At 34.4% G+C, this 13,385-nt stretch overlaps 1 protein-coding gene across 2 annotated transcripts in view; it reads left to right on the plus strand.

The window, feature by feature from the left end:
- Nucleotides 1–13,385, plus strand: part of CDH18 (cadherin 18) — a 160,238-nt gene that overhangs the window by 128,219 nt on the left and 18,634 nt on the right. For both annotated transcript variants that reach the window (XM_053973873.1, XM_053973881.1), the window contains exon 8: nucleotides 11,637–11,758. In XM_053973873.1, coding sequence (XP_053829848.1) covers nucleotides 11,637–11,758 — 122 coding nt within the window. The remainder of the gene's footprint in view (nucleotides 1–11,636; nucleotides 11,759–13,385) is intronic.

The raw sequence follows: 13,385 nt of genomic DNA on the forward strand, positions 1-13,385 counted from the left end.
GATGAATCTCCATTGCCTCAGATAAGCCATCAGACTGAGGAGTCTGAGACAAATGTTTTTACTTGAGGCAAGGACAGTTTAAAGAACTTTTCAGTTAACCTTTTTTATTGCAGGGTCTTTATTTTTCCACAGTCGAAGTTTTTAATTTAAAAAACTCAACAAGGCAAGTGAAGAAAGAAAAAGTCCCATCCTGGGTTGATAGATTCAATCCTCCTAAGCCTTTACGATACCTTCTTTCAGTGATCAAAACTGTGAAATGCATTTATATATATTCATTTTCCTTTTTTTTTTTTTTTTTTAATTATAAAATGCAGGTTTTACCTCTAACAGGTTCCACTGACATTATTGAGCCTGGTCTGCTTTCATCTGTTTCATCTCTTGGTTAAAATTTAATCTGTTCTGCCACTACAGCACTAGCATATGCTACAAAATATACAGCATAAATGTGTTTCATAAAGACAACAAATTGTTTCTTATTATTGTACCTATATTCACAACTAAATTGATATTTTGAGCTAAGTACTTTCCTATAGTAAATAATAGGATCTAGAATTTTATGTTTAGCTCCTTGAAAAAGTAAACACTAACACTCCTGTGTGCTTGACAGTGTTGACATATATAGAATGTCATTTCAGTTCATGAAACTGAATTCAGTAGGAAATAAAATATAATTAAACCTTAATCATAAACAGGTGCATACTGTTAATTAAAAAAAAAGGTTTAAAAGCTACACTGGGACACTGAAAAAAAGGAGTATTCACGAGTCCTTTTTTGAAAACCATTGAAATGTAATTATTTTCCAGAAGGAAATCTCAATAGCATAAAACTTAAACATAGCTTTCTTCTCATTATTTGTTTCACATAATCAAAAGAGTGCTGGTACATGCATCGTGCTGAGAATAGTATGAAGAGGGAGGATTATGCTTATAACTAAAACAGAATGGAATAAATTATAAGAATTATATTCCTTTTTTGGTTGTTTTTTTTGGGGGGGGGGTTTCTATTTTTTTTTTTTTTTTTGATTTGGGTTTTTTTTAAATTTTTAGATACTCTGCTTAGAAGTCTCTGTTTCAGGTGCAAATTTTTTACAGGAAAACACAAATCTGATTTTTTTTGTCCCTTGCACTGCCTTTGCTACCATTAAAGCTGAGGTTGGAAAAAGAAGTAAATCCATAGTGTCAGTTGGAAAAACAATTCATTTATGAAAAAAGGAAGAGATAGTAGTGAGGAAGAGATGGATGGCAGACAGACTGACAGGCAGCCTAAATGACAGACAGCCTTTCCTTGTGTCTACTTCCTCAACCATTTTGTTATTTGCAGTAATTTGGAAATTACAACACTGTTCTCTTCTAAATCCATTGTGAACTTAATAATTGAATTTTTGGTGGAGCAAGAAGCATATTCTGTCTATGGCCAAAGCTCTTCCTTTAAGTGCTATAGATCCCATTTCTAGTCTTACGTCTTTTGCTTTCAAGTTCAAGCACAAGATATTGCAGAACTAAGACTAAAGACATAGTATCAGTCAAAGGCTATGACAAAAGTGTTATTTAGCTGTGGGGGTAGTAGTCCTCAAATTTATCTGACGTAGTAGAAGGCATTTGCAGTTTCTGACACCATTTGCTTGACCAAGAACACAGCAGAACCTGCAAGGCCCATAAATATTTTATTCCTACAACAACAAGAAGTGCTCTCTGAGTATAAAGTGTTGATTGTAGTCAGTTTCTTTAAGTGTTTTCCTCTCTTCACTTTGTGCTACATTTCACTAATAGAAGTCAGTTTCTACCTATCATCCTTTTGGCCACTATTTGTAACCTTACAATAAGGTTACAAAAAGGCTTATTTTACATAAATGAAATTTAGAATCAACATTATATTTCTACCCCCAAATGTGTTATATGCTGATTGTGATGCTTCAACCTTATTCTTTCGGAAACTTTCATGAGGTATTTACTTTCACTTTTCATCTTTGTATGTAATATATACTGTCTGCATTGTTCAAATGTCCTCTCTGAAATCTGAGGAAGTCCTATCACTTTGCTCTGTGGAAGTAATGCTGATGTAATAATCCACAGGTTTTTTCTGTTTGTGCTCTTACTTTTTAAAATGGATGGGCAATCCTTTTCTTTCTTTAACATGTATTGTTCTTAAACAGCAGCATACAGGGAGGAAGAGTGGAACTTTCGTGTCCAGAAGCATTTACTTTGATTGTTTCAGTACTGGTGCTAGCCGAAATCTCTTTGTGGTATTAGGAAATAAGATGATAAAGTAGTGCTGTAGTTTATGTTGAAGGATCTAGAGACTAAATCTGGGGCAGGGGGAAGGAGTAGTCATACTAACAGTAGTAGTAATACTTTAAAATACAGACTCACATAGAATTACTACAATTTAATTGACTTAGAATTCTTTGAAAAAAAATTACAAAAGTCTATTTGAAAAGGGGAGAAGATATAATTTCTTTGATTTGAGTAAAGGTTTTTAAACAAGTCTTTGACAAGAGTAATGAGAATAGGAAAGTACAGAGCAAATGCACAATGTTTTATAACACATGAAAGACTGATTTAGAGGAAAGAAATACAGTCATAGCATAGTAATACCAAGAATACAATCTGTCCCTCTGGAAGTGGAAAAATTTAAGGCTAATTTAAGGACTAGCATAGAATCTGTCAATTAGAATTCATTATAATGATAGCACTCAATGATAGGAAGTGATTCAAATTCCAAAATTACCTCCCTAGCTGGTAAGACTTAAGGAAGATTGAGAGATTCATGCAGGAACAAGACACATAGAAGAACGGGCTAGATAAATGAAAAGTGAAGTGGATGGAAAATTGTCTGGAATGGAAGGTTCAAAAGGCTGTAATCAGCAGCCTAAATAGCAGCTGGAGTCCAGTCACTAGGAAGTACTCCCGGTGGCTTCTGCAGGATACAATACTCTCTTTCTTAATGATTTGGTATGTGGAACAGTACATTCTCAGCCACTCTCACTCTTTGCAAATGGCACAAAACTGGAGCAATGGCTGATACATCAGACTGTCATGTTGAAAACTAGAAATATCTCAACAGGCTAGAGAAATGGGTGAACAGGAAATGACGAGACATTTAATAAGAGGAAAATTAAATCATGAAGAGGGATTTAATAACAGGAAATGCAAAGTCCAGGACTTGGAGAGGAATAATCCAGTTCACATGCAGCGCCAACTGGCAGGTGAATAGCAGAAGGACATGGTGGAGATCCTGGTGGATGAAAGCTGGGTGTGAGCTAGTGATGTGCTCTTGTGGCAAAGGAGGCCAACACCATTCTGCACTGGGTGAGAAAACCTGTTGTCAGGCTGAGAGCACCCTTTATACACCCCTGGTGAGGCTATCTATATGAGGAATACTCCCAGATGTGGGCTCCTCAGTACAAAAGAGACATGAACATACTGGACTAAGTCCAGTGCAGGGGCATGAAATCATGAAGACTGGAGTATCTCTCACATGAGGAGAGGCTGAAAAAGCTGGGATTGTTCAGCCTGGAGATGTGATGGCTCAGAAGGAGCTTATCAGTCTGTTTAAATAACTGTTAGGGGGAGTCTAAGAGGTGACTAAAGATGATCAACATCAGGAAAGACTCATCTGAGTAGTATCCGGTATAATGACAGGAGGCAATGTGCACAAATTGAAGTAGAGAAAATTCAATTTAAACCAAATAAGAAAAATGGTTTGACTGTGAGATTGATTAAAAATTAGAACAGGTTACATTGAGAGGTTGTGGATTCTCTGTCTTGGAGACATTCAGAGCCCAATTAGAATGGCCCAGAGCAATGTACACTGTAGATCCAGCTTTGAGCAAAGGAGTTGGACTTGCAGATCTATGGAAGCACCTTCAAAAGCAATGATTCTGTGATTTTTTGATACTGGGAACTGTATTGTTGACATGGAGGAGACCATAAAAGAAGAAAAGAGAGCAGACCAGCTTCTTGATATGTTTTTCAGGTGATGTTAACATCAAAAGGTTATTGGAGTTCATAAAATACTGGACATTTAGATGGATAACAACTGTGCTTCTAATTAGAAATGTGATTTTTTTAAAAGCAAGATAAGTGCTAATATTTTAAAGATTTTAAAGGGAAGTTTTCACATATTTCTCTTATGCAACTGGTTATCATGTCAGTGTGTAGAATGGATTTCTGGGTTTATTAGATCATCAGCAGTTTGGGGATCAAGCTGTGGTGCTCCTGATTGTCTCCAAAATGCTCTGCAGTGGCCAAAAATGGAAAATCAGACCATTTTCCACTATTTGCTTAAAGGACCAACTTGAATGCAATGGGTGCAAAAACTTGTGATTGAAGGGTCAATAAAGAGTTCCTAATATGTAAAGTTGTGGAGAGGCTGTATAGAACAGGAGAATTGAAATAATGGTGCTTCATGCTAGGTTCTTTCAGATCCCCCAGACTTAATGAAATCCTATCAAGAGACAGTAAAAAATGACCACTTTAAAGGAACCTGTATATACAGAGCTTTGCAACTGTAATGGATTAGAAATCAAACTACTGAAGAGGCATCAATATGCAGTTGATTTTACAGAAAAACAAAAAAAAACAAAAAAAAAAAAAAAAAAAAAAAAATCTCCAAGGTGTTAAAAAAATCAGATATTGGAAAAAAAAAAAACCCAACCAAACAAATTTATTTGTCATTGTTTATACATCTTCTGTATTTTCTTTGCCATATGTATTCCTTATGAACTTCAAGGGAAAAAATACTGAAGTGTTGAGTTAGAGCAGTACTTCATTGGCAAATTATGCAATACCCTATGTGCTATGGAAAGGATACCAGGAAAAAGTCATTGTAAAAAACCACTCCAAGAAATAACTTTTAGACACATTTTAATAGAGTGCCACAAACCCTGCTCAGAATTTAAATATGCAAAAATTTGGGATAAGCCACCTGAATAAATGTTTGGAACAGTCATTTTACAAGACTTAAAATAAAAAAACACTAAAGTGCCTTTTCTAATTATAACATAAGTAGTTTTTTAATAAGTCTTGGTAAAAACAATAACAGAAGCATGCAGTTACATAATAATATGCAACAGTGAAATATAAAAACCCCTGAGATGCTGAATAATGAAACTCCTGTAATTACATCAGATAAACAGATAAAGTGTATTGTTATAGTGAGGTGTGGTTATATCTGTTCTTTAGAATCACAGGGATATTGCAACCCGTATTACCATCATTAAACAGCAAGTTATGAGAAGAATTTGACAGTTCTTTTTCACATTTTATAGTTGAGAAAAGAAATTACTAAGATTTGGGTAGGGTATTAAAATATATTACTCCTCATACCACTACATGAGGCTGTCATATGGAGAAGGATAACTGAAGCTAGAGGGGAGATATAAAGTATACATAGTATTTCTGTTAATTCTATGAAGAGGCAAGCTGATTTATTTTACAAAAAGTGAAATCAAAAGACAAAAATACACAATTATTTTTTGTTCATTTTGAAACACATAAAAGAAAAATATTTATTGCCTGTAGGAAATAAGTCTTTGGAGGAATAGCTTCCTGGCATACAACACTAAAAGAAAAGAACAAGAATTTGTGTCAATTTATTTTCTCATTTTAAATTTTTCCACATAACCAAGAATAACTCTAATAGCTTGTGTCAAATAATCAGCTTTTAGAAAAAGTTTCCTTTACAATATCTTCAAGAAAATAACCTAAATCAGAACAAAATACTGTTGTAGTTTTATAAACTCCTAACCATTTGTATCTGGTGGACATCAGGATGATTGTTTAACACCAGTGATTTTGTTGCCAGAGTCTTGCCTCAGTTTTAATTTGAAATGAATTTTTTCTTACAAGAAATATAAAATGTCCTCATAGTGATTTTCAGTGTCAGTTTTTTCTTCAAAACTAGAAATTTTTGTAGTAATAGAGAATAAAGAATGAAATTCACTATTTTTTAATATATCATTTGAGGGAAATACTGTCTTTCATATTATTTTCTATATTTATGATTATCTCTATAGGTACATTACAGAAATAGAAATAAAATTCTTACCATAAACCCTGACTTCACCAAGGAATAAAAAATCACATTAATTCTTTATCTTTGACCTCACAGTGTGCTTGCTAGTTTAGTTTCAGAAAGAGTTTTGGTATTGGTAACATTTATTTTATTTTTCCAGGAAACAGAATCTGCCACAAAAGTATTTCCCTAAATCTGAAAGAGATTAAAGTAGATTGTAAAACAAATCTACAGGGTGTGAGTTTTGAGACTGTATTGGTCATGGTGTAGAGACAATGACCTGGATATCTGCTATTTTTTTAACTGGTAAGAGCTGGACACAGTACTGGTACCCAATCCAAACTTACCAATGATACCCAGTTTACTTTCAGCCTTGGCAAGCTGCCTACAATTGCATCACAACAATATGAATTGATAGCATCATAAAATCATTAAGGTTGGAAAAGACTACTAGGATCATTGAAGCCAACCATTTAGCCAGGAGAAAAGGAGTCTCAGGGAAAATGTTATTCCTCTCTACCACTGCCTGAGAGGAGGTTCCAGCAAGGTGGGAGTTGGCCTCTTCTACCAAGTAACAAGTGAGAGGACAAGAGGAAATGGTTTAAAGTTGTACCAGGGGAGAGTCTATCTTGATATTAGGAAAAATTTCTTCCTTGACAGGGTGGTCAGGCATTGGAACAAGCTGCCCAGAGAAGCAGTGGAATAGCAATTTCTGGAAGTGTTAAAAAATCATGTGGATGTAGCAGCATCTGCTGTTCTTTTAAATGTGCTTGCCGATGCAATACAGAAAGCCTACAAAAAAGCTATTTAAAAAATCTAACAGTTGTTGAAAGGCAGTTAGGTCTCCATCCTGTCCAAGAAATTAAGCTTCTAATTCCAATTTCAATGCTTATTCCCTGTTTATATTGGTTTAGTCACTGGCTTCTAGGCATGCTGGATATTCTTCTCCTGTTTCTTTGGGAAAAACAATGATGAAGATATTCCTACATTATCATCTGAAAGTGGGGTAGGGCATGGCTCTTCTTAGCTACCAAGGTGGGGACCTAGAGAAGAGATAGAGTTTGGAATCATATAGCATTTACTTCCCCTTTGAAGCTTTGTGACAGAAATCTCAAAATGGGCGTTTTCAGCCACAGAACCAGTATGTTTTGTGGTGCCCTGCTCTAATCAGGCAATGCCAACATCGTCTGTGAGAATTTTGCTTGCATTAAGGCAAGAGAGGGTTTCCAGCTTGAAAACTCTAAATGTTTTTGGTCTACTGAAATGCTATGATTATTACTATTGCTTCTGTAGTTGCTACTGCTATCACTACTGTTGTGATACAAGAGAAGTGAGCAGTGCTTTCAGCTTCATATTTATCAGTAAAAAGTTAAATTTTGCTACAAGAAAAAAAAATAATTTGCTATCCATCTTCAGGTAACATTATTTAGAAGTACCCACTTCCTTAGAATGAAGAGCATAATTTTCTCCTTGACAGAAAATTTAGTTTATCGTATATACATCATCCTGAATTAAACCCAGTATTTTATTAATTTTGCCACTGTCACTTGCATATTGGACATTCTTCCATCACTTAGGCTTTTTTTTTTTGGTAGCATATTTTATCCATCCCATATCTATGTTTATTTTTCTAATGTGTTAAAACTAATCTTTATTAGAGAAATGTGAAGAATCCTTTGTACTTCTCTTTAAAAAGTAATGGTATAGAGAGCTAGTTGAATTTCCTAAGTAATGGTTTGCATTGTAAGGTATTGAAAAGATGTCAAATGGGCTTATATAGTAAACAGTTATGAACAAGTCTACAGTTAGCTAATTTATTAAAAAAATTTAAAAATAAGAAAACAAAACAAGCAAAAAGCAAATAAACAAACCCACAAAAGATTGTTGATATCAGGACTTCCATTCTGAAAATCATTCAGATAGAATATTTTTTTATGAAGTCTATGGGAATTTTGTTAGTGTGAAAAGAAACTCAGACATCAGTAACTGTATTAAAAATCTTTCTTCCTAAATAGGGGTTTTAACGTTTACCTACAGAAACTAATAGAAGATTTAAGGCTTCACATTGGCTGTTAATTTGGTCTTCTGAATATTTAGAGTGGACTTGCCAATGGAGGATCTGAATATGAGGATCTGGATAATAAAATTGATTTACTTTACAGATGTTTAGTATTCTGGAAGAACTATTTATTCTGGGAAAATTCTCAAGCATAAGAAAGTAAGTCCCTAGCATAGGTGAAACAGAGCCGTGTTTCTGTTTCAGTTGCCCCTCTAAAAACAGAGAGCATTCACTTTGAAAAATATACTCTTGAGGCATAATGTTTATAGGACATAGGAATATTTTGTGATGCACAGGCCTGAAATGTATGTCACATGAAATCTGCCATACTGCTGCAAGAAATTTGTCTTATTAAGAAAAATGTACTGTTAAAAGTGCCAGTTATTAGATTGGTTTGTAGATTGCAGGTGAATAGTATTCTCAAAAAAGACTGAAGTATATGATGATTCTCAAAATCAAAACTTAAAAAAAAAAGAAAGAAAACATATTTCCTTCAATTCCTTCTCATTCTCTTCCCCCAGTATAAATTGTTCTGTCACCTCACATGCAAATTTAGATTACATGCACACTGTTCAAGACTGTTTTGGTAAATGGTGTTAATACTGTACCATTAGCATTTTGTAGTGAGTAGCCTGTCGGTATGGAAATTTGCGTGCAAATGTCAGTGATTCCATGAGGTACCAGCTTCCAGAGAGTTACTAATATTATCTTGTGCATAAAGAGCTCTTTTGAATTGATGAGGTATTTATAAATTCTTCATACTGTAAAACAGCTGCAAAAGAAATAAAGGCAAACTTTCTGAATCTCCATAAAATATCTGTAAAACTACTACAAATCTAACTAACTGAGTAGCTCTGGGTAGTAGTGACAGGCATACAAGAGGACACATTCAAGGTGGGGCAAAGAGGTCTGCAGCACTGTACTGAAACAAAAGTATTCCTGTCATGCACTGGACTAAAAAGTTTGATTTTTTTCTTCCCCAGTAACTATATACCAGGCCTACAGAGCAGTCCTTTATCTGTGGTACCCACTACCCTGTGCTCTCTCTGCTTTCTCTGCATTCTCTTAGATGTTTTATGCCCCCTCATACCTTTGAAGATGGCCCTGCTTTGAGCTGGAAACTGGATGAATGACCTCCAGAAGTCCCTTTCAACTAAGATTTTTCAGTGATCCTATGATTATCTGATAATCACGACTTCTGTTGTCTTCTTGCTAAAACTCTTCCAGGTTTTCTGTAGTATTAAGATGTTCAAATTCTTCATTATAGTTTATGAATCTTGTCAAAAATTACTTTAATAATCTTTAACCCTTTACAGTAATCTCTCCTTCTAGCTCCTTATTAAGCTTTATGTGCTCTCTCTTTGTGTGTATTGTGTCCTTCCTTTTATGAATACCACTTTCTAGTTCACATACCTCACAAATTATGTTCAACAAAGGCTCCCCAACAAAGTCTCAAAACCAAAGTTTCTTTAAGCCATAGATATCATATTATGTAATTGTAATTACAGGATTTTTAAATTTCATTGTCTGATTACATTAGCAGAGGACTTTACCAAAATGAGTTGTAAGCTACATTTAAGTGAGCAGTAAGTAATGTTAAATCTATACTGCCTGTGCTGTTCTGCACAATCTTTTGACTTACCTTCAGAAAAGGAACAAACATCTTTTTATATTAATATTCATACTGCAAATGTTCTCCTGGAGACAAGATTGTCTCCTTCAGAAAAAAACAGTAAAGATAAAGAAATGGCTCCCTTCTCTCAAATACTTAGTGGACAGCCAAGTGTAATTCTTCCCTCTCTTATATATCCCTAGCATTTTAACTTTCCTCAAAATTTACTGCTAAAGGTGTTTTTTAGATGGCAATAGAGAGCCTCATTCTTGCATAAACACAGTTGAGATAGTCCAGTTTGTCTCTGTTAACCTCTTATAAAGAGATTTATAGATTCAGGGTAAAGCTGAAAAAAACAGTAAAGGAAAATTTCAGCAAGATAATGGAATTTGCAAACCTATAAATGTCTTCTGAGCATGTTCTTCTAACTTCTAATGCTAGTGGTAATTGGGAATAGCATTCCTCTGTTAGTTAAGTCTTCTGTTGACTTTTTTATCTCCTTTCTACTAACATTTTATGAGGATTATTGATTAAGTTTCAAAAGTATTAGAATTGTGTGAACACACACATGTTAAAAAGTGAATGTGAAAAATCTGAGGGAACTTCTAAGACCTAGATCCTTTGGCTGGTATCCCATGTGAAAACAGAAAAAGGGAGATCTCTCCATATGTCAAATAAACTTCAATATTCTCAAATATTCTTTCATTGTGAGCCTACATAGTGATGGTGGTGGTGGTTTTAAAGCCAAGTATGTGTCTAGTCAATGCTTTCCAGAATTCTGAGCAGAGACCATTAAAGGTGTGACAAATGTAAGACATTTTACAAATGACCCTTTTTTTTTAAGCAGAAACATGGTAGAGATGAATGATGATCAAAATAGCCATGGTGAATGAAGTTTCATCATGAATGAAGCTTGGACTACTAATGTTTCTTTCTCTTTTTTTGTTTTTTTCCTTCTCATGAACACACATATGAACTTTTAAAATGTCAATCTGTAATACCCCTTTTTTCCATTTTATTCTATTTGAAAGATTGACTTTACTGTCTTCTACTGATAGTCGCATCTCGTTGGTGAATGTAAGATGAAGTTTATCATCTAACTGATTGATACCTGTATGGACTTCAGAAGGCATGTATTAGATAATCATAAAAAGTTTAAATACATAATTCTTTCAACAAAATAAAATTACCTTAGTATTTAGAAGCAAGAACAAGGGTGTTACGGAATGAAAGAAATTATGAGGTGGTGGTTTTCTTTCCATTTTCTCATGGAAAGTGTATTCTTTTTGAAAGGATACTATTTATTGTGCTTTTTTAAGGGGTGAGCTGTCATGAAAGTACAGATCATAGCCTAAGGCATTGGTACTTAAATATTGTTTTCTTTGTGCAAAAACCAGACTCGCTTCTGCTAAACTTTCTTTCTTTTCTTCTGCTAAAGCCACACTCACTAACTACTGTGTGAAGTGCCATAGTAATTTGTAAGAAATAGAACTCAAGCTTGGGAAAAGTTTATATATACCTATGTGGTTTATTATTATATTTGCATTTTATTTTCTAAACCCTTTAAGGAACTGTGAAAAATAAAAATGCTTTAATATTTTTATTAGATTTAATTCAATACTGTGATGACAGTTTCACATTCATTACCAAGAAATTGATCACTTTTTAGCATGCAGTGTGATAAGTCCAGCAGCTTCCTCCCACTTCATTTCCAGAGTAGCTTGTATTTGATTTAAGACTCATGCCATACTTCCCACTCTTTTTAATTGCTATTTTTTCAAAACAGTTAATGAAGCACAACAAACATGTTTAAGTATGTTGTTACCTAAATTTATGTAGCTGCATCCAGATTTCATCTAGTTATTGTGTTAATAAACCACTTTTAAATTGAGGATGACATGCAATATTGAGTATTTTCAAAGGCTTAATACCATCCTGTGTGTTTTGCAGACAATCCTGGGCTAGTGAGCCATGTTCCAGTTGGTGTTAGAATCCTGGATGTCAATGACAATCCTCCCGAGCTTGCCAGAGATTATGATGTAGTTGTCTGTGAAAATACAAAGCCTGGTCAGGTAACTCTCACAGCTATATTTCTTCCAGTGATAAAGAACAATTGCTTTGTTAATGTCACATATGTCAGAAATTTCAAACATGTCATAAATCTTTCTGATTTCACTTTAGCATTTTGTATTTGATTGAAATTTTAATTGTATGAAACAATTTTGGCACTTGCTCAATATCTCTTTCTTGTTGCTGCAAAAAAAAATACTCAAGCTATCTTCTGTAAAGACAGGTAAAACTTTAATCCTGTCAGATAAGGGATAGAATTTGACAAGCCACTATCCTGAACAAAGTGAATAAAGCAGATTTAACATCTCTTATCCAAGTGCCACGTAGTAGCAATGTCTCAAATGCAGCTCACTGAAGTGGCTGGTGACCATGGCTCACATCCTCACTCTTTGCTCGTTGCTTGCCCTTGTCTATAAAGGGTCATTACGAAAAAGATCTTGAATGTGTTTTTCACAACTATGAGGATGGGGAGGGCCAGAACTGTGACTGAATAGCTGAATCATACTCCAGCCACTGCTCCTCTGATTGATGCATGTCATTGCAGCCCAGGGTTTGACAGTTTTGCAAAGTGCTTTTCCTTTTCTGCATAGACTGAGTTTTACCCACAATACTGTGCTTGTTTTGCATTATTGCACAAGTTGTATATTTCAATTATGAGCTCATATCTTTCCTGAGGAATATATTACTAGTAATAACATTATTTTCATCAAATCCTTAAAAAGAGTGTATACAAATGCACAGTGACATATTTCTGTTTTTAAAGCTGAGACTATAAAAATGCCATACATCATCCGACTGTAGCCTGATCAAAGTTATCTTCACCAGTAGCCAAAAACTGGCACCTAAAGCACAGTATAAGAAAATGGCAAGTATGTATGACACTTACTACAAATTCTTCCCTAGTATCAGATCATTTGCAGGTCATTTCCTGATCTAAATGTGGTTTGTGTGTTTTTTTATAATCCTTTAATAACCATCTCATATGAACTGTCTAACTTTTCCTACAACAAGCATAAATTTTTGTTATCTGCTACGTCATGCACCTAGAAATTTTGTAGTTTAATTGCATGCTTCAGTAAGACCTTTTTTTTTTTAATCTTTCCATACTGTCTTCAATCAATATTTACCAGTTCTCTTGGGAGAGAAAGAGGGAGTGCAGTAGATCTCTATTTATTATTGGCGTGACATGCATAAATCCTTAGCACATTGTCCCTTAGCTGTCTCTTGTCCAGACTGAGTCAATCCTACCTAACTGGGGCAGTTGGTGATAAAGCCCTTTCAGACTTTTGATAATTCATCTTTTCCTCTTTTAAACTTTCTCTAATTCCTCTCTATTCACCTTGAGACAGAATCAAGATTCAAGATGCAGGCATACAGTGGTTTAAAATTTTTATAATATTTAATGGTTCATAGTATATGAAGATCTCCACTTTGATCTTTAGTACTTTCATAGCAATTTCTAAGAATGACATTGCTTTTTAACCACTAGTAATCATGGAAACTATGTCTGCCATAACACCAATATCATAAAAAGTAATAGTCATTTCAGAGATCACCATCATGTGTGTGAAGACCTTATGTCTATGTATAATGAATTTCATTTCTCTTTGTATTGTCTGTCTACTGAGT

This window comes from Vidua macroura, chromosome 1 (assembly GCF_024509145.1).
Source record: "Vidua macroura isolate BioBank_ID:100142 chromosome 1, ASM2450914v1, whole genome shotgun sequence".
Taxonomy (NCBI): domain Eukaryota; kingdom Metazoa; phylum Chordata; class Aves; order Passeriformes; family Viduidae; genus Vidua; species Vidua macroura.